This window comes from Hirundo rustica, chromosome 16 (assembly GCF_015227805.2).
Source record: "Hirundo rustica isolate bHirRus1 chromosome 16, bHirRus1.pri.v3, whole genome shotgun sequence".
Lineage (NCBI taxonomy): Eukaryota > Metazoa > Chordata > Aves > Passeriformes > Hirundinidae > Hirundo > Hirundo rustica.
This window is the reverse complement of record NC_053465.1, coordinates 5,912,303-5,933,707: the sequence shown is the minus strand read 5'-3', so window position 1 is coordinate 5,933,707 and position 21,405 is coordinate 5,912,303. Positions and strand designations below refer to the sequence as shown.

At 41.5% G+C, this 21,405-nt stretch overlaps 1 protein-coding gene across 8 annotated transcripts; it reads right to left on the bottom strand.

The window, feature by feature from the left end:
- Positions 1-620: 620 nt before the first annotated feature.
- On the bottom strand, positions 621-21,070 carry ARFGAP1 (ADP ribosylation factor GTPase activating protein 1). 8 transcript variants are annotated; one of them, XM_040079786.2, is made up of 15 exons: positions 20,954-21,067; positions 20,587-20,724; positions 17,087-17,150; positions 16,146-16,255; positions 14,996-15,167; positions 13,970-14,070; positions 13,213-13,299; positions 12,615-12,711; positions 11,238-11,294; positions 11,012-11,044; positions 9,696-9,725; positions 7,872-7,928; positions 6,501-6,560; positions 5,338-5,414; positions 621-4,885 (listed from the first exon to the last, which is right to left on the bottom strand). In XM_040079786.2, the coding sequence occupies exons 3-15, from the start codon at positions 17,144-17,146 to the stop codon at positions 4,558-4,560; spliced, it is 1,269 nt and encodes a 422-aa protein (XP_039935720.1). In that variant the 5' UTR covers positions 17,147-17,150; positions 20,587-20,724; positions 20,954-21,067; the 3' UTR covers positions 621-4,557. The 8 variants fall into 8 exon arrangements, with proteins under 8 accessions (XP_039935720.1, XP_039935723.1, XP_039935721.1 ...); XM_040079789.2 differs by lacking the exon at positions 6,501-6,560 and having other exon boundaries at positions 5,338-5,408; XM_040079787.2 differs by lacking the exon at positions 9,696-9,725.
- Positions 21,071-21,405: the final 335 nt, after the last annotated feature.

The window sequence follows — 21,405 nt, the reverse complement described above, 5'->3', positions numbered from 1 at the left end:
GCCCTTACAGAAAAAATGGACACAGCCTGTCTGTGGAATAGTACCAGTGATCTTATCAATCACAAATGTCCAATTTTTGGTGTAAAAATCAGTAAAATTACCTCTACAGGGCAAGCAGGATTCAGTCCTGCTGACCAAGAACAGAATAGAAGATATTTTAAATCTGCACAAACCAGGTGCAGTCATCTGGAGTACTCACACAGTTATTTGGCTCATGAAGAGATCTGGAATTTGAATGTGGAACACCACCACAGCTGAAGGATTTGTCAGAGGACTCTCGCTCCTTGCAGGAAAACCGCTTTAAAAGTTGCCTTTTTCTGCTGTAGTAAGTGCCTCTGTAGACAAGCTAATAAAAATCTCAGAGTACATAAATTTACCTGCACTTTAATTTCTATTTATAGTTCTCCTTAAATAAGGAGGCAAACAATGCCTCCAAACTGCTCCTAAGTAAGAGTTTGAAGTTAGACTGTGAAACTCCAATGAAACATAAAGATGTTTTTGGCTCTACTAATGTTTGCAGCTTCCTTTCTCCTTTGTTACAGGCAGGGAAGAATATGCCTTACACCAGCACCTGGGCTGAAAATTAACTGAAGTCTCCTGAAAAAGGGCTGACCACAACTCTGCTCCGTAACTTCTTTGCTTTATTATAATACTCTTTAAAAGATGACACTGCAGTTCAAGTCCAGAACCACTCTACAGAACAATGAATAGCGTCCACTGAAATCGCCATTCCTGTGAACTTCACAAAAAAACAGAGCAGGAAAATTAAAGATACAGTACTCCAGACTGACCAAGTTTCTGCTGGCACGGAAATCAAAGAGGGTTCTGCAGCTAGAGGCCACTCAGCCATTAGGATCAAACTCTTAATAATGGCCATGGAAAAGTTTCTTGATTTCTGCTTAACTCACTGATTGCTAAAACCTTTACTTGGGTCACTGAAATTTAGTATTTCAGCCAAAATAAGCTAAGAACTGAAATACCTGTGTAGACTGCTACTCCCCAAGAGGACCACTGTATCTTTAAATGTATCCTGGATTAAACAAAGGTTTTATCTACACTTGTTAAATTATTGCACAGACCATTACACTGACAAGTACATTATGAACCCATGGAATGTTACAGTCTGGCCTGTAAAATAAAAGCAGCAGTATTATTCTTGAGGTCTCAACCATGAGGGAGGGCTGGCCAAGCACTTCTTGAATTGTACTAATTATGAATAGGTTTCAAGACACAAATCAAACATTTTAAAATAATCCCTAACTCCCAGGATTATGTTTGGGAGCGTTCTCCAAGACTCTCACTCTTTTGCAAGTGGCACATAGTTTGATTTCTTCACATTTTTCTTGTATCAGACTACCTGCAGGAATCCAGCTGCTCTGTATTTTCCAAAGTTGAAGCCACACAAAGAAATAAAAGCTTTGTTCACCAGGGGATTTGGACCAGCCATTGCAATGCCTAATTGGTGCAGCAATTTCTCCTACTGCACTTATCCTGGCAGTTTGCTTGTGTGATTTAAACCTGTGACTCCAGGGAGCGGGATGAAAGGGGAGCACGGCCCTGGTCACCCCTGCACAGGTAGAGCCCAGGGTGACACCACAGCCCTGCCAAACCACACGCTCAGATTCGTGGCTGGGTCCTCACTCAGCCAGGCAGCCTCAGCTCCAGCAGCCTACACTCAACGCCTCTGCTCCTCAGCAGGCCAAAAGGGGAGGATCTGGGGAGAGGAGGAGGAATTAAAAAATAAAACAAGTCTGATTCATGGACACTTGCTCTGCACGTGCAACTTGATGGGATGCATTTCTTCACAGTGCAGAAACTCCCAGCCACCTACTCTGAAATAAAATTCAATGAAACAGCAGGTGTGCAAAAAGAAAATGCCCTCATTTTGTCTTCTGTGGAAGGCATAATCACACATTCAGGCTCAGACAAGTCATTAAGAAATGCCCATTTGCCCATCAAACTGACCAGCTGGCACAGTGGGTTTGTGTCTGCAGTTATACTTTCTGCCATTATACTGGTTTATTTGGATCTGCCAGTAACATCTTTCTGCCAGTTGTAGCATTTTGCTGCTTCCCTAAAACACCGCAGAAAGAGATGGTAACTTTTCTGTCCCTCAACTGTTTCCTCCTCAACTGGAGGAAAAATCCTTACCTAAAGCTTCTGCTTGAGCAGGCCTCTCTGGCTGTTTGATTTAGAACATAAAAGTTTCAAAAGCTACAAAAATCAAATCAGAAGAACAAACAAATGGCTCAGGCCAATCGTGGCTGCAAGTGATACATAAATAAACCACTTTTGTCCCAGGCAAAGCTCACAGCTGAGGAGAACGTGCACACACATCACAATACCACTGACTGAGTGGACTGAAATAAAGATTCTCCTGCCACGAGCCATTTCAGGAGGCTTATGAAATTGTAATAAACTTGTACAGAAGAAGCTGGATCAGCTTCAGGCTGGGCAGCAGATACATTGACAAGGAGGCAACAGAGGTGTAAGCATAAAAAAACAAAGCTGTGCTTGATATGCAGCTAAGCTATGACAAAGTTTACTTGGGACTGGAGAAAAAGTAGACAAAAAATTCCTTGTTTTAGTCAGGCTGTGAACTGTTGCCAATAGTACCATGAGCAGCATGGCAAACTGAGAGCTCTCGTGCCTTGGCACTTCCAAAGGATCTGTGACAGCAGGGACACCTCGGGAATGGCTCAGCCTGGAGCAGCACCTGGGTCTGAGCAGCTCTGGGTCCTGCTGCAGAGGCTCAGAGACCACGAGCTTCAGACCACACTCTCAGGAGGACAAAGTGGGGAAAAAAGAAATCCCAACTCTCGCAGAACAGGGTGAGAGAAGACTGGAAAAATATTCTGTTCACCATCTGAGAGATGCTAGTAATAGAAATACAGCTTCAGGCTGTAAATAGAGCTACTCAGACTTAAGCCTTTAAAATCTGCTACACATGAGGAAAATAATTTTCTTTTAAAACTTCTGACATTACTATCTGCTCAAAACCTCTGCAAGGAGTAATAGAAGTGGAGTGTTTTTTAAGGTAACTTTGACACCTGTGGTTTGTTGTTGAACAAATTAGCAGTTTTTAAAAGAAAAGGCTTTTTTAGGTAAGTACAGGGTTCACAGAGAGAACTCCATGCTGGAAAAGCAGACCACAGAGAACATCATTTCAGTTTTCAAGCGAGCTGATTGTTTTCGTGCTGAGGGTACATTCACAACCCATCCCTCAAAGTAAAATGGGATACCTCTGATAACTCTGATGTTAAAAGTCACAGTTCTTCTCCAGAAGTTATGGAGTGTGTCATGCAAAGCGATTTGTTGGGTCAAAACTGACACATAACTGAATCTCGTGCTCCAGTCCTTAATGCTGACAAAGAGCTTCCCAAGTTTCCAAAATAGTGTTTCTTTAACAAGATCCAGGAAGAATATGTGGAGAAATATATGACAGAAACAGAGATACAGCTTGACACACTAAAGAATTGTTTGGAAAACATCTGCTTAAATTAAATTTTACTATTAAATCCAGACATCTACTCATTTTGAAAGGGACTTGCTTCCAGGCTCTTTCCTCAATGTTCTCGTATTTTCCACCCATTTTCTTCTTGCTGGAATCTTCTTTATATATATATATTTTTTTTTCCTGCTGCCAGGTTGCCAAACAGATGTCCAGAACGACATAAGCAGCAGAAAGACTTCATTTTTAACAGCATTAATAAAATACTACACAGGTAGAAGGAAGAAAGAGGAAAAAAGGGAGTACATAAAATACTCAGACTGGGGCAAGGGCTTAGGTGGGGAAAGAAAAGCTTTGCTTTTCTGTGTAGCAGAGCTGCACTGTGCAAACTCAATCCCTTGAGTAAGGTGGGCAAGTAGAGCCATTCTGGATATCCCTTAAGAGCTCAGGTCAAACCTGTAAGTTTACACAAAAAATTATCTAGCTCTAGTTTCCTTCTGAATTCTACAGGGGAAAAATAACTCTTCAACTACTAAAAAAAAATAATATCACAATGTTTAAAAACAAAGCTCCAATAAAAAATATGTTAAAAGACCATCTTGAATTGCCAGACCTTCTGTGGTCAGAGCAATCCATAAGGCATTGAAACTCAATGTATCCAACTGCAGCTTGCCCAGTTCATGGCTGTCTTTCCCAGTCACACCCTGTCCTTTGTTTGCATTAAACACCCCAAATCTCAAGTTAGATGAGGACTGGATGAACACCTATTAACCTACACATGCAAGGCTGTGCCATGGAAGTGTCCTTGCACTGATTTCTTTCCTTTAACATTCGTGTTAAGAAAGTTGCTGTAGCCAGCTCCAATAGTGCAAGGAGAGTATAATTATCACTATCCTTAAAAAAGGGAGAGCCACCTTTATGTAAGAAAAGATTCAGATGCTACTTTTTTTTCCCTATACTGGGGTAGAAGGAAAGAGAATGAATGGGAAGCACAAACAGATCAGAAAGGTCAACCATGATACTCCAGGTGTGTGTAAAACTTCCTCCCCTCCATCAGCCAGCACAGCCTCCCTTTCCCAGCTGTGCAGAGCAGGGTTAACAGAGTTCTAAAAGTCATCCCACGCATTTTTTGTTGCCTTAGGAGGTTTTCTGGTCTTGCTCTCCCCTCCTGCGTTCTCCCAGTTGGTCTCCCAGTTTTCCCAGCTGTCGCTGTTACTGTTCTTGTTGGAGACCGTTCCGGAGCCCCACACGTCCCAGCTATCCGAGCTCTTCTTCTCTGTGGAATTGTCCACATAGGTCCAGCTCTCACTGCTTGGAGATTTATGAGCTTTTGGTGGATCTGAGTTGCCAAAGGTCTCCCAGAAGCTTTGATCTACAGCATTGTTCTGGTAGCCCTCCCCTCCACTGTTCTGGTAGCTGTCTCCCTCAGCTGGTCTTTTGGGGGGTGGGGGGAAAGGAAGGCAGAAATAAATTAGTTATGCCAAACATAACAGTAAAAATAAATGACCCCAAAGAAAATCATAATTCTACTGCTCTTTGCTTAAGAAAAAACCTTTGATGATAAAGGAAGAACTAAAAATTGCTTCAAATGACATAAGCTTGTTGTCTAATTAACTGATTTTGTTAAGAGACTTAACAGGCCCAGGGAAAGGGAACATGCATTTGGAGTAAGTTTTAAACCAAAGTATGTGCACTGCTTTGTTCTCAGTTTAAAAACAGCTATTAAAAAAGTTATATTGAATTCCTCCCTATTACATAAAGGAGGACTATCAGCAAAGACACAGTAAGTTCTTAATATTGAAAAATTACCTTTCACTACTATACTGCAGAGAATGTACAGGAGATAAAATTATGTGTTCAAAGAGGTTGAAAGAACAAAAAATTACCTGTCAGAATTATCATCTGGTTTGCCTGAAAAGAAAGTGGTGACATCTCTCCATCCCTTGCTCCCAACTCCCTGAACCTAGAGAAAAAAGACACTCCATTCATTTGAACTGAACCAACACCTCTGCCAAGCTCAACAGCAAAAGCCAGAACAAATTCCTCCACTTCTTCCCATAAGTTCAAACTAATTTAACTCACAGCTCATTAATGTTTTTGATGGGCAGTTATGTGGTGGATGTAAAGAACATTTGACAGCACTGGGTTGCTGTAAGAGGTGGGAAGTAGGTCAGGTTTAGCTTTTTCACCTACTGTTGGAACATCTCTTGAATTCTCTCCTAGACTTCCTTGACAAAAACACTGGAATTAGTCCTTACATAAAATTAAACTTAATGAAAGCACTGATGTTTTGTGATTAATGTAACTTGTATTTATATTTCTACTGTTCTACACAGCTACTTTCACTCTGTTTCCGCATTCTTTCACTACGCACGTAAAACAGGCCAAAAGTTGAATTGGATTAGAAATACAACTGCTGAAGTGACTATCCTGAGTTAGAGAAAGGGAAGATGAATCCCAGAACTCAGCCTGAGTGTTGCCAGGCTCTCAACAGAACAGGTAACATAACATATTTTATTTTATTCAAAAAGTACCAAAACCTAAGACACTGAGCTGGTCTATGGGAGAGCTGCCAGTGCTGACTTTCCCAGACACACATTCCTGGGTAACACCGCACAAGTTACCCCAGCAGGTGTTAGTTTGTGCAGGGTTTCTGTGCTTGGCAGCCCCAGACAGCACTTACCACGTCACCGAGCACCGAGCGCAGCGGAAGGCAAAGAGAAAGGTGCAGAGCATTAGCAGGTTTTACTGTACCAGTGAACACAAGCTGTCTCCATATTCCCTCACACGTTTTCTTTGCTGTTTTGGGACACTGGCAGTTTATAACCACCCCATGTCCTCATTCAAGTGAGAGGACATCACCATGCCTGTGCAGCTTTAAACACCCCAACAGAAGTGCTGCCCGCTGAAAACTCCACTTTCCAAATTTCTCTATTCAACACAAGCACAGACCAGAGCTGCAGTGGGGTTTTATATTATTTTTTCATAAGAATATGGAGACTGGCTTGACTTGGTTGGCCTCCTTAAAGGCAGGCAGGCCACCTCATACCTTGATGGCCAACTGCGATACCCCCGTGGTGACCTCCTCAAATATTTTCCCCTCTTTCACCTACGTGGACCAAAGTATTGGTAATTAGTCATAAAACACATCGTTATTATTACTGAAGTTTATTACTGAAACCTTCAGACAAGGTCATTTGTGCTTAACAGCCAAAATGTCAAAAAAACCCAACCCCAAACCGAATCAAAATAGATTTAAGTCAAAACTAAGTTAAGAAAATTATATGTAAAATTTTCTGATCTATAGTGGAGTGAAGCTCAGTCCTTTGAGTTTGTGGGAATTTTCTGTGGCTAAAAACCCAGTTTGAGGAAGGTCTCACACCCAGTTTGAGAAAGGCATCATTTGAATACAGTATCATTACACTACTGCTGAGCATAAAAACACCAGTACAAAAAAATCTGCAAACATGAGGCTTATCAATAGATTTTACTGCATATGAAGATTGTGTTTAGAAACTTAGCAGATCCTTTTTATTCTCTATCTTTTATAGATGCTTATTTAAATATTAAAAGGGCTTTGAATTTTGGTGGAACACAATACAACAGGAACCTTTCACCACTTAGTAAATGGCAGCTGTTCCAAAGCAAGTGACTTTGTATAACCATGTAGAGAATACTTATTTCAGAAAGTAACACTTATTCAGAACTAACAGCACAACATCCTAAGAGAAATGGATCTCTTTTTTTAAAAAAAAACACAGAATGCATAATTTCTCATTAAATTGTCCTACAAAGTAAAAATCAACTCAAGGAAATGCACCCTAACAATAACCCTGAAAAGAATTCATCTAAGCCCTCTGAAATAAGCTGTGGATAATTCTAAGGGAATAAAAACCAATTAGAGTCTTCTCCTGTTGTTTGAAATGCCATGTAAAGAATGGTAAATTAATAAAGGTAATGGAAGAGAATTAGTTTGCAATGCGATTAGAACATTCTCTTCAAACAGCGCAAAGATGTTTGACTGAATTAAAATAAAGCTGGCAGGTAGGTAAAACACTAGGAACTTAACACTGAGATACAACTGCTAACAGATAGAAATATATATACATTTAAACAACTGATTTTACATCCATTTAGGGTGCATTTTCCCCTTGTTCCATCTTCCATTATTGAAAGTATGAAATCTATAAAATGGTATCTAAGAAGAAAGAATGTGACAGACTCTGGTGGACACGAGGAAGGGAGTTTACCCTCATTAACATTTCTCTGATAACAGCCTAACTTTGAGTTGTCTGATGTTTCCTCTTTACAGAAAGACCCCCTGAGAACCTGGGCAGCTGTGGCAGGAGGAATCAACCACACCCTGAGTGAGTACGAGCATTTTTCTGCAAGTCATTTACTAGCAGAAATTACCAGTTACCTTTTCCTGTGCAGGTTTGAGAACATTTTCATTTAATGTCTGACCTAACTCTGATGCCTATTTAAAAGCAAAACAAAAACAAAGTCAGTTATTTTTTTTCTTTTTAAAAAAACCCAATAAAAACCCACAGCCAACACCTTCTGCAGGCTCATTTCTCAGCAGTATCTCCAAAAACACAAGAAGCCTTTAGCTTTGATTCATACAAGCAGAATGAGCTGAAAAGCACACACAGCAAAGTGCTGCAGGAGACATTAAAAGACAATAAATTACAATCAGATACACGTGGCAATAGATGCCCAGAGCCCAAGCAAAGTCTGACCTTGCACTGGAAGCAGAAGCAATGGTGCAACCAAGCAACAATTTTGAGGATGGGCTCCTTGCTAATGCCTGCAGCTGAAGATTTGGAAAAACTGTCCTCATTCCCTCCCTTATTTTTCCATATTAATTAAATTACTTGTAGAATTAGATCTTCTTGGATGATTTTCCTTCAATTTCTCTGTCTTGTAGTGCTCCAATTATCATCTGTTAGTAAGAGCCCAAGTGTTTCTGAGCAATACACAAGAGCCAAAGCTGTGACAGAAGAATTTTGTTGTTTTCTTTAAAGCTCCAGGTTTGCAGGGAGAAAAAACAATGAACTTTGGAAATCTGTTGCAATCCAGAACAAGATGCACAAGGATATTGTACTTCAGAGGCAGTTTACAAAAATGTAAGCCCACAGTGTAAGTCACAAAATTACTTTCCTAAGGCAATGCTCACAAGGACAGCAGGTTTAGAAGGGTTTGAAATCACTTCTTGCCCTACCACCATAAAAAGCCTTTGACAGATTGAAACTTTTTTTCAGAATTACCATATCATACTGAGTGCCTCGAGAATTATCCTGATTAATCCAAAAAGGCCAATATGCCAGGCAATTAAGTTTCATTTCCTAAGGGTTCAGATTTGATTACTACCATTGGTCAGGGTGTGAACATTCACTTATGTTCCTCCTGGGAATGGAACACCTTAAACATCTTTCCTCCACAGACTCCCAGGTGTCTAAGAAGCCTTTCCCTTAGCCACAGAATTCCCAGGATCTCCCCTTTTCCCAGCCATTATCTCCAGTACTTCTACTCCTCACAAAATAAAAATTCTTTGAGAAAAAAAAAGGCAAAAGGGAATCCCACTTCTACCTAGTGAGAAACATGAATGCAAATCACAAAGGGCTTTCTACCTTTGGAAGTGAGACTACGAAGTGTTTAAGAAGAACCTTTGAAAACCCTCTGGAAACTACTGAAACTGCATACATTTTATAATAAAGAGTGTAACACACACAGCCTAACAGTTCAAGTGTCCAAGTGGAGTCACTGCTAGAATTAGGAAGAATTCTTATCTGATCCCTCTTACTCAACCACATAATTTTATAAATGTGGAATGGAAAGATTTGGGTACAAGTGTATTTTCACCTAAATCACTTCATCTTTCCTTCCTATTTCTGGATTTAGGACAGCACTCTAACCACCATTACAAACACTTCATCCAATGTCTGCCTTCCAGCAACACCCAGCTCTTGGCACATTCCTGGGGCAGACATGCAAACAGAAATCCTGAAATCATCAGAGTGCAGACAGCAGCACAGTCAATTTTCAGACAGTGCCCAGCTTGGGTCTCCCTATCCAACTTCACAAATTTTAAGTAGGTTTGAAGAAATGTTACCATACAAAACACACATTATTCTAAACAGGTTTGACGTAAGGCAGAAAAGAAAAGACAGCTCAGGAGCAAATGCACATATTCAGCACGAACAGACAAGGAGTCCATGCACAAGAACAGATGTGAGGGTGTTACCGGCTCTGGCTGCTGCTTGTAGCCCCAAAACTTTACCCAGAGAGCAAAAGAGAAAAGAGCAAGGAAGGTAGAAGCAGTTTTTAGCAAAAATTTGGCAGCATTTTTTCAGGCAAGTCAAGTAGCATGAACCTTTTCCAGCATCTATTGACAAGAGAAACAGTGCAATGTGTTTGGTCCCTGGGCCCCAAATGCACATTTAACCAATATAGTGCATATAAAATGTGTTAAATCTGTTCTGCAAAGGGTCAGAAGTTTCAGAAACAAAATTAACCTTCAATAACACAGCTTAGACTCTAGAACACCATGTTGCTGTGGTCCTTGTCAGTAGATGCAATGAGCTTTTAAATTTAATATTATATTTACTATTATTACTAAAGAAAGAGCAGCTTCTAAAAGGAAAACTGCCAGAGGGAGTAAAGAGGAAGACCTGTAGAAAACTTAATTTTTCTTAAGCCAAGCAGTAAATACTTCAAAAGCTTTGAAGTAGGAAGTTTGGGTGCTTTAACAAGACATTTTTATTGCAAGCATGTCCAAGTTTGGCCATTTGAAGGATTAATGTCCCAGTGCACAGACCTGTCTGAACACCAGTGCCTGCACATTGGTTTTGAGCAATACTTTCTATGCCTATCAGAAAGCAAACCAGGCTAATGCTGCACATCACAAGAGTTATAGATCAATTAAAATTCCTGAACCATCTATAAATATTAGCATCTCACCCAGAACCAGGCAAATTAAGAATCCCATTCTTTTATACATTTTTTCATTTGAATTTACAACTTTTCCTTGCAGAGAGATCTTGCTTATGTCAGAGCTCTGTGTAATCTGGTCTGACCATCTCTGTTTTAACCCCAGTTTGATAAATGAAATCCATTTGTCATTGCTACTTTTTAAAACACACACGAGCAAATTGATTTATTAGTAATACTGAGCAGTTCAAATTTCTAACATCTTATTAGGCTTTAGCCATGGGAAGGTGGCTTGCATTGTATTGGATCATCAAGAAAACTACTTCAAGCTAGACCACATTTAAGATTCACAGAAGTAAAACAGGGTGTGTTCAATCTGCAAGCTCTGCAGCCACTCCAATACATCCAACAGGAACAAACAGCAGAGTATCCCTGTTTATCTCTTGCTTAATTTGATCACTGCAGTTGATTGCAAGTCCCATGGAATTAAAAGCTAGAACTAAACACCACTGTGCACTATGAAGGCAAAACACACTGGTCTGCTGCTGATCAAATCTAAGTCAATTGGTGCAGGCAAACACATGGCACTTAAAGACAATTAGACTGAGTAAGAGCTAAATCTATAATCACCTTCTGACTTGCTTGAGATCCAAATCTGGTAGCCTGTGAAGAGAAGCAAATACACGCAGGTTTACCTGGAATAAACCCTTTGAGTTTTAAAGACATGCATTTAGAAATGCTGCACGATCCTCTCCAAGATAATGGAGTTTCGGCAGAATTTCACAGTGAAAAGAGAATACCCACATCACCACCTCTGGCATTCCACTGCTATCTAAACCACATTTTATTTACTTACGCCCTCTTTAGCAGCTGAGGCAATTTTGCTTGCTCCAGTTGTAAAACTGCTCCATCCCTTTAAAGAAAGCAAGAAAATCATGAGCTACATGTTAATAATAACAGCAAATAACCAAGTTTTCATTAAAACAGATTAGCTTAAGTCAAAATGTTCTAGTACCGCTTGACCTGTAAGAACAACCTGCTACTGAGAGAAAAATCAGAGCCTCTCATTTAACTGAAATATAGCGATGAACTTCCAGTATTTGTGTGAATTTGAACAAACCAGAGTGTTTCAGATGTTACTCTGCTAAAAATGGCTGAAAGTGTGGGGGAAATCATCCCATGCAGTGGAAGGCAAATTGTCTTTCTCCCCAGGATGAACAACCATGCAAGGAACTCAGGCTCCCAGAAATACAGTTCAGGGCACACTGCAATGTGTGTCTGTGCTCACACGAGGGCATTCCAGCCAGGATGTGAAGGGAGATCCTGCACTCAAAGAATGGCTCACAGGAACAGGAAGAGTGTCTGCCCCTCCTCAGCTGTCTTAGCTCACCTGCAATACACTGCAGGTAAAATATTTAGCTGATCTGTACCAAGCAGCCTGTGGGATCACCTGGAATATGGTGATCAACCCATTCAAAGGCTCAGGCACTACCTTTCTCTGGTAAGTTCTAGTGAAATCATTTCTTTCTTTTTAAATAAACAGTGGAACCTGGTGTGAGTACTTAGGCCAAGTGAGGCTCTACAGAGGACTGTTGGCCACTAACCTCGGTAGGACACCTTACTGTATTCCCAAATGACTCCAAACCCCAAATATTGTTCAGAACCGTGACTTTGCAGCCTATCAAAGCACCAGTATGGCCCTGACTGCCTCTGAGTTTATTCCCATTTTATTTCAACAATGCATTTTTCACTCTCTCTACTTGAGTCGTGACAACTGTTCAGCCATATGCTGTTATCTCTTCACACCCTGTCACAAGTATTTCAAATGTTTTCATCACTGCTCAGGGCTTCTGGCACCCACATATACACACATTTCAGTTGTATTCCTCTGAACACCTCTAATATAGTTAACAGATTCAGAGCTATTCCCTACAGGTAATTAATTTTTTTTTCTTTCAGCCCTGTTGATTATTATCTCTTAATCCATTGCTATATCCTCACTTATTTCTATGAACTGATACCAGATATAATTCTTAAGTTTTGCTCAAGTTTCTCCATTTTGCCTTTTCAAGTCCACCAGTATCTTCTTCACTCTTTGAGAATACAGCTCATACTCTGCATCTCTCCATATCCACCTGCAGTCTTTAGTTTGTCCTCTCCATTCATATTCTCCCATAACAGGGGCTAAACCAGAATAAAATAGTAATTCAGAAAGCTCCAAGCAATTCCTTACCGAGTACAACGAGGACATGGCATTATTCAGGAAGTCATCCTCTTTTTTTGGAGGGTTTACTGTGTTCCCAAACCCCACATAGCGATTCTCTTGGCCACTGCCACAGGAAAAGGAATAAACAGTACCTGTATCAGCATGCAGCCATTGCAAACACTAAACAAGAACTGAAAGGCTTGGAAGAATGACAATTGTTTTTGCACCTGGAAAAGAAAGTCCTGTAGCACCCAGCACCCAAAATACAAAACTACTCACTTCATACAAACACCAAGGATCCACTGAGGAATCCTAGCACAATACAATTTCCTCTGTGCAAGCTAATGTGGTCTTAATGATTCTCCAGGTTTAACAGATCACTGACATCAGAAAGCTGAGTAAATCCTAATGAAGTGATACATGAAAATGAGAAAAGGAATGAAAGAAGCTTTATAAATGCCTCTCTTTAACTCAAATCACTGTTAGGTACAACATACAATCGGAATTCTCTGATTTGGAATCCACCACAATAATATTTGGAGTTAAAAACCTTTTATTCAATGCTCCAAACGTTTTGTTATGCTAGAGAGAGAGGCACTCAGAAAGTCAGTAAATATTGCATTACCCTTGGTAGGAGCTGACATCATCATTTAACCAGTCTTCAAAAGCCTTGTCAGAAGAGGCAGTTGCAGTCTGAGATTGTCCAGCAGAACTGAAATAAAAGATTGAAGAATCAAAGCCATGTTAAGCGAAACCCACTAGCTCAGCAGTGCAGCTTGATGTACATCATTATATCCCAGGTTAAAAATGGATTATTTATTTCATCTATCAAGAAGGGAAGTCTAATGCAACCACTAAAAGGCATGAAGCTTTTGCTCCTTTGATTTACAACTGCTTTTGCAGTTAACTTGGATCTTTAGAGCACAGAGTAGCAAACACAACATGCAAAAGCAGAACAACAGAATTGCTGTGGTACAGAGCTTTAACACTCTCCTGCTAATTAGCATCAGACGGGAAGTCAGTTTCTTCTTCCCTGACATCCAATCCCAAACTGGCACAGCACCACAGTTAAGATAAGGATGTCACACACTACCTGGGAGTGACACAAATGTGTTATTTCAGGTGTTTTATAAGTCAGGACAAAACAAGCATGACTTTTCCCCTGCTCCTGCTCACTTCTCGCTCACAGTTCAAGGCTCAGGTGCAAGGGGTGGGAATTATTACAAAAACAAAGTCCTGTTACCTCATACTCTGTAACTTCAGCTTGTTCAGACACCAGCACCAACAGGGGAAACCCAGCAGACATGAAACCACCAGGTTTTGATGCTGTGTCTGTGTCTGATGCTGTATCTGTACCAACATCAGGTAAGCAGGGCACGTACCGGTGAGCAGAAGACAGAGACATTTTAGGCTGAGGTGGGGTCCAGTTCCTGGCAGGAGAAGTTTCAATGGACCACTCCTTGCCTTCAGCTACTGTAGCTACCTACAAGAGGCAGAATAGCCAAGAATGCCAAGTTAGAGCTTTCATACAAATTATAAACTGGTTCTGTAACATGAGGACAAGTCATTTTTCCAATTTGCTGCTGGATCAATGAGGTTTTTTTCACAAGAAACCAATTTTTTTCTGACTCTCAGGCTGTGATGTTGAATTGAACATTGGTTTTATTTCAGGCAACTGAAATAGAAAACAAACAATTTCCTCAAAGCAGCAGGTTTGGTTTGAAGAGGAAATACCGGATTAATGAAGAGATGTAAGCATTAATCACAGAGCGATGGAGGAACAGGACTACGTTATTGTTGTATGTTACTACATACACTAAAGACTTACCAAAAATCACTTTGGATAGAACAGTACAGCTGCAGCAGTGAACTGCACTGAACTGAGGACTGAGACAGCTCCACTGAACAAACAGCTGCAATAAACTGCAGCACTGAAAATCAGAGCTACCTCAGCTAAATGCAGAAATGAAAATTTCAATAGAAAACTCCTACAAGACTTGGGTAGAAGCACTCTTAAGACTTTTAGGGTCCCAAGAGGGCAGCTCTGGACTGCCAATTCTGAGGTACCAGACCCCTGGGATATCCTTGGGCTAAATTACAGAGAGTTACCCAAAATAAGGAAGTTGGTCCAGAAAAGCTCCTGCCTGCCCAAGACATACTTTTCTAACCCCACCTTATCTCCCTGGCAGGACAACATTCCTTTTCTCTTCCGCCAAATACTTGAGCCATTAACTGATTCAGATTTACACTAACTCTTCCAGGATTTCACTCTCTAACATTTACCTTTTCAGGTACTACACAGAGGTTCAAAAAATTGCAACTTTCCCTTCCTTCAAAACCAAGTGCTTACAAAGCACTTTGATATTTTCAGATCATAGGGGTGAGAACACATGTAAACCTGAGTTTACCTGGTCTCTAAACAGAGCTGCAGCTTTGCTGTTGTATTTCTCTTGCATTGTCCAGCATGGATCATAATCATCTTGAGACTCCAAGAACTGTCGGAATTTGCTGTTACCTCCAGCCTTCATTTTCTCCAGCTCAATATCCTTCCACTTGTCCATGGTTACAGAACGCACAAAACTGAAAAGCAGGTTTAAAAAAAAATAAGAATTTAGATCACAGCTCGTTATAATTTCCTGCTGTATCAACAGTGACAAAAAAAAAGCTTATTACAACCTATCTCAAAAGTTGAGAGTATAAACATGTTAGAGAACACTCTCAAAGTACAGAAAGACAGATCATCATAAGAAGGTGGGCAGATCCTCACTGAAATAAGCCAAAATCATGTCACTTACTGGCATTTAAAGGAGACAGTCAACAGAAGGCAAGTGACTGAAAAAGCAGCTTCCTTCAAAGTCCAGAAATTAATCTAGCCCACTATGCAACAGAAACTTTTCCCACACTTCACTCTGCAATTTTCTGTCTACTATCATGTATTTTGACGGTTGGATTCGATGATCTTAGAGGTCTTTTCCACCCTTGGCAATGCTATGATTCTATGTCCTCATCTCAGAAATTTCATTTTCTTCCATGCCACATACAGAAGAGTTCCAAATGTTCCTTTCCTCTGCAGCTTCTACTCACTAATGAGCTTCAAATCACATCTCATAAACCAAAGGATGTACTTCTGAATGGCCTCCTTGCTTTGGTGATTTCCCTCCTGGACTTTCCCTCCTCTCCTCATCTGAGTAACTGTTCCCTGCTTTGGCCTATTACATACACACTGAGTCTCCAGAACCCGTACCAGTTCTTATTCCACAGACCCCCATCTCAGCTGAGCATGGTTCTTGGAAAACAACAAAAACTATCATTCATATTACAAAGAAAAAAGAAATCTCCCGAACAGAATAAAGAATAAATATACCAGTTTTATACTCAACTAGTTACAGACAAGACACAGAGAGCAAAGCCCACTTTGGAGAGGGGTGTGAAGCAAAACTGCCAGTGAAATGTTGGATTTGAGACATTCTATACATTCCAAAACAACACATGCTGCTCACAGCCATAATGAACCCTCATGAAGTGCAACTCAGTCCACAGTCTGTTGGCAAGGCTGACCTGAGGTGAACTCCCAAGCCTCGGTGTTTTCCTGAGCACTCCAGACAGATCCAAATTCCATAGGTCACACTCACCCACTGGGGGTTAAATGCACCACATTCAAAACAGACCTGGGAGAGAGAAACAGTTATCTCTGCAATCTGCCATCACTGTCCATGGGAAGTTTTCACAGCTCGAAAAGGCAGATCATCAAAACATCACAGCTCGAAAATAATTTCAGAAGGGTTCTTAGTGTTTGGAACCACCTTCCCTGACACCATAAACTTCCTTCAGGTATTTATTTATTTATGCTGCTTGGATTATAAAAAGTACTGTACCAACTACCAAAAACCATTGAGGAAATACAGACAAGCAAATAGAAATTACTATGCAAATAATTAATTTTGATGTCATTTTCATTGCCTTGAAAGACAGTAACCAAACTGAACTCTTGAGTTTTCCTTGGCAAAATAAAATTGCAATATTTAAAGTCTGGAACGTTTTTTCAATCACACTACAGTTTGGCAGTAAATAATCTAAACAGAATTTTTTCTTTACAAATAGCTTTATTGCTCATACAGTGCAACAACTTCATTTTTATGATCGGATTCACCACTCAAGATTTAATGTATTGATATAAATAAAACTGAATCTTTCCACGGACTGTCACATTTAAGGTACAATCAAGCTACTCGAAATAGACCATTTTAATTTAAGTTGTGTCCCAGACACCACTTGTTGAGAAGACCCCAGGGGTCCCAGCATCACTAGAACTTCTGAAATACTTGTGCCAAATATGCAGCAATGTAATGCATACAAGAGCTATCCAAATTTCTATGTTAGCATTAGTGAGCCATAGCACAAAGACAAGAGCAGCTGTAGCAGACCCCAGTGTTCATCTGGAGTAGGTAAGAAGCAAATTCAAATCTACAAAACTGATCTATAGATCATAATTTTCTCACATTGTTCTCATCTTGTGCTCTGACTTCCTTGAGGACTTTCCTTGTTCTTGGACTTGCCATGATTCTGCAGAGGGAGAAAAAGAAAAACAACTAAGTCACGATCACAGATTTGATTTTGGTACGATGCTCAGTACCTGACAAGCACAGCTCTGTGACAAGAGCCTGGAATCTTCACCACTGACTCACAACCAGCTGCAGAGGAAAATCAGATGAACCAAACCATCACAGACCCCACAACCTTATTTTTCTATTTATTTTGTACTTTTGGGGGGATTTATTCATCTTAACTCCATCAGTGGAAAGGTGTAATGCAGTCATGGCTGAAAAGTGGGTGGGGGGGTTCTTCTATGTCACACATGGTATCTTAACAGACTCCACTGGATGCTGCCCCCAGACCCATGCACTGCCCTCCCTGAAAGCACTGCCTGACATCCAGGATTTCACAGGATCACAGGCACACAACTCATCAGACCTATGCAAAAAATAGCAGAAACTCTCACTCTTAGAGTGCAGAACACGTTGCTAAAAGAGCCCCTTACCAGATGATCCAAGAGCTTGTAATTTTCCAGAAATATTGAGTTTGTTTGTCAACGGAATTTTAAGAAATTAAGGTAATTACTGGGACCTTTTACACCACATAGCATTGTAATTCAACAGGCATGTCTCGCTGGCAGACCACATCATTTCACTCTTATTTTTATGACGCAGAAAACAGCAGGGAGCAGTGTCAAGCTATGGATAAAATTCACATTAAGACAAAAAAAGTGATTTACACACAGCACACAGCCTGGAAAAACCCAAAGTACAGAAAGAACACATGATTTGAAGAACTACAGTGTAGGGTGCAGCATAAGGCTGCAATTTAGATAATAAATAAATTCCTACTACCAACTAATAGCATCATATTTAAATTAACTTTAAATAAATAGCATCTGCTCTCCCTTTTTACTTCCTCTCCATCTTACCATTTCTACTCCAGAAAACAAACTTCTAAGATGTAATAAAAGACAGAAGTCACCAAGCTGACTAAAAACAGCACTAACTACGAAATGACAAGGTTATTGGCCAGCCAAAACACAAAGCATAAAACAGCAGGTTGATATTTTCACCAAACACTGGTCTGAGAGGCAAAAATGCCTTTATGCAACTCTCTGACAGTGGCTCACTGTCCTATTTGACTAAACAATACAAAGCCTTTGGAACATCAATAAAATTAACAATCTCACAATAATTTTAGAAGGTAAATGATTGTTACATACAATTGCCACAGCCATAGGGGATGGAGGGAGGATGTATCTTTAATAAATAAAGGAAAGGTATTTAAAAAGGTAAAATACTACAGGTAAGACTACAGGTATGACTGACAACTTCTGAGAAATCTCTGGAGCAGAGCAGTACAAGCAATAGTCCTGTGCATCACCAGCTAAGATAACATGACTCACAGAGGACAAAGCTCAGTGCTGCACCTACGTGTTGCCACTGCTAAAAGCAGAACTCGCTGCCTTTTATCTAAAGCACTTCCTTCACTGTAAACATCTTGTTGACAAACACTTAATTCTATGGAATTTAGGGGGCAGCATTTTCACTGATGTTTAGAATGTGCTACCTTTGCAGCCTTTATTACTTTGTATTAGGCAAAACCAGGTAATTGTGATAAAAGTGTTTTAGACTCAAAAGGTTATTCCAAATAGTGGTGAATAAAATCTTCCTGTCATCCTGCATTAAAATAAAAACTAGCACAGTTATTTTTATTGATAATCTAATAAAAATTGTGTAACTTTCAGAACAAGAAAGCGTGGCAAGTAACTCCTCATATAATGACACACCTTCTCCAATAGCATTTCAGGAACATTTCATCTTCCTTAACTTACTCATGTGCATGTGAGCAGGGAGGGAGATAGCACTACCTGTATCTGCTTGTCCTAAATAACAACCATAAATACATTTACATGACTCCCAGTCCTCATCTTCAATCCCACTACTTATCCCTGGTGAGATAATGGAGAATTCTTTCTCTGCAGTAGAGAAATTAAGTAAATAACTCAGCAGGAATAGCCAGACAGGCCACAGTGCACCCTCCGGGCCTGCCTCCCTGCCATTATTGCTGCTTTATCTTTGCATGTCAATGCCTCTTCCCCAGGCATGAATTTCCCCAGAATCTTCCTGTACATTACTGACAGCTTTCAAGGCTCCTCTCTTCGGCTGGACATTAAATTCTCTTACCTCTACCCTTCCTTTACCATTTTTCCTCCTTTTTTCACAGGTTTTCAATCAGAATAACCAACGAAGAGCACGCAGAGGCCTTCCAGCCTCAGTGGCAGATGAGCACTGCTGGAGCTGAACAGGAAAGCCTCTTCTCACCCCAATTCTGCCCACGCCAGGAATTGTCCACAAAGCAGAAAGTCACATCCATCCTCCAGCAGCCAATATCCAGCCCCCTTCCGTGCTTACACGCGAGTTTCAGATCTCCAGCTCCAAGGTGACAGAGAGAGGAAGCAATTGCTTTTGGTTCTGCCATAACTAACTTTTTAAAAACAATTAGTTGAAAGACTTTGGCCAACTGCAGTCTGAGCATACAACCTATTCCACAAGCTCCCTGCCCAAACCACCACGTCTGTCTGGTGGGAAGGCAGAGCTTCATCCATACCATGACACCCAAGAAAAGGAGGATAAAATTAAAGGCACCAGCTTTTCACCTTGTCCTCCTCCACCAAAGCATTTGAAAATAAAGGACAAAGTAAAAATATCATGTTCTGAGCTTTCTAATAGGTACTGTCTTTAGAGGTGCCTAGTTTATTTTAATGATTTTCCCCCAAAGTTTTAAGAGTTCAGATTATCACTGGTTACCACCAAAAAGCTGAGCCCTGGTAGCTGATTGGATATATAACCACTGTGCTGTTTAAGTTTCATAACTAAATACTGAAGAAAGAAGCCACCTTAAAGAAATATACATTGTTTTGATCCAATATAAATGGACACAAGCAGTGAAGAAAATGTTTCCTTTCAGTGTAAGTTTCCATTGAAGAACGTAAATATTTTTCACACGGGTTCCAAAGTGGAAACAGACAGCCTCTCACAGACCAATCTCACTCTCTTACTTCCCAAACAATCTGCTCCCAAAGCAGAAACTAGATGTACACCACATGAGATTTCTGGTTATGAAATCTTTAGTTTGCTAAACAAGCAAAAAGGCAGAAGCGGACTAGAAGTGGAAATAATACATAATAGGACTTTGCTCCTCTGATGCAGCAGCAAATTCAGAGCCAACCAGCAAAGGGCTTTGCAATTCAGTACACGAAGAGTCAGCGGCTGACGTGGCCCGGTGACTTCATGGTCCTGAAGGCTCCGTGTGAGTCCCACCAGTGCAAAAAAACCACAGAGGCTGAAGAAACCTCTGGAATCACGCACTGCGCCCATCTCCATGGAGTTGGCACGGTTCTCCTCCACCAATACATCAAAGAGCGGTGCATACTTTTAAAGCGGCGCAGTTTCACACTCACCCGCCTCACCCAGCGCCTCGCAGGGCCGAGAGAAGGGCGATTCCTTCAGGCACACCGGCGGTACCCGGATCCCAGCGGCGTCCTGCAGCCTCCCTCAGAACATGGCCGGGTTCCGCCGAGCCCTCCGGCCTCCGCTCTCTAGGCAAGAAAACAACGCCAAAAATGCTGAAATAGCGGGTAGGCAGATGCCTCCTGCCCGCCACGCCAGCCTGGCACCCGCACCTCGCCCGCCCTCGGGACCGTCCTGTGTGACAGCGCGGGGGCCGGGCCCGAGCGCCGCCACCTCAGCGCTGGGCTGGGCTGCGGGGCACGGGCGGCCCCGGCACAGCGAGCCCCGGCGCGGGGAGCCGCGGGGACACGGACGCACCACGACCCCGAGCAGCACTGCTGCCCGTGTCTCTGTCTCGGTCCCGATCCCGATCCCGATCCCGATCCCAGTGCCGGTGCCGGCCGCGGCCCGGTCCCGCCCGGCGCCGCCGACGTTGCAGGGCGCGAGGCATTGTGGGCGCGTTCCTTAACCCGCTGCGGGCCGGGTGAGGAGCGCCGGGGGGAGCCCATTATATCCAGCTCCCCGTGTTCTAGAGAGAAATTTAAAGGATTTGCTTCAACCGAGCAAAGCTGAAATAAAGCTTTAAAGCGAACCTTGCGCGCCGGCTGCTCTCAGTGCGCTTCCAGGCTGCAAAAACGACCCCCCGGGAATTATCCCTGAGGGGACGCTGCCCGTGGGGGTGGATTATATGGAATTTTGTGGGTTTTCCTCTCACGTCTATTGATGGGAGCAAGCAGGGTTTTAAGGTGATGCCCCGTGTTGCTCCCAGG

Excerpts from the sequence above, each read along its gene's own strand:
- ARFGAP1 (XM_040079786.2), bottom strand. The coding sequence starts at position 17,146 with ATGGCAAGTCCAAGAACAAGGAAAGTCCTCAAGGAAGTCAGAGCACAA. Across the intron at positions 9,726-11,011 it reads GATCTCAAGCAAGTCAGAAG|TTTTGGGGCTACAAGCAGCA; the intron begins GTGATTATAGAT and ends CTCTGGGTAAAG. Across the intron at positions 5,415-6,500 it reads TATCGCAGTTGGCCATCAAG|GTTCAGGGAGTTGGGAGCAA; the intron begins GTATGAGGTGGC and ends TTTTTTCTCTAG.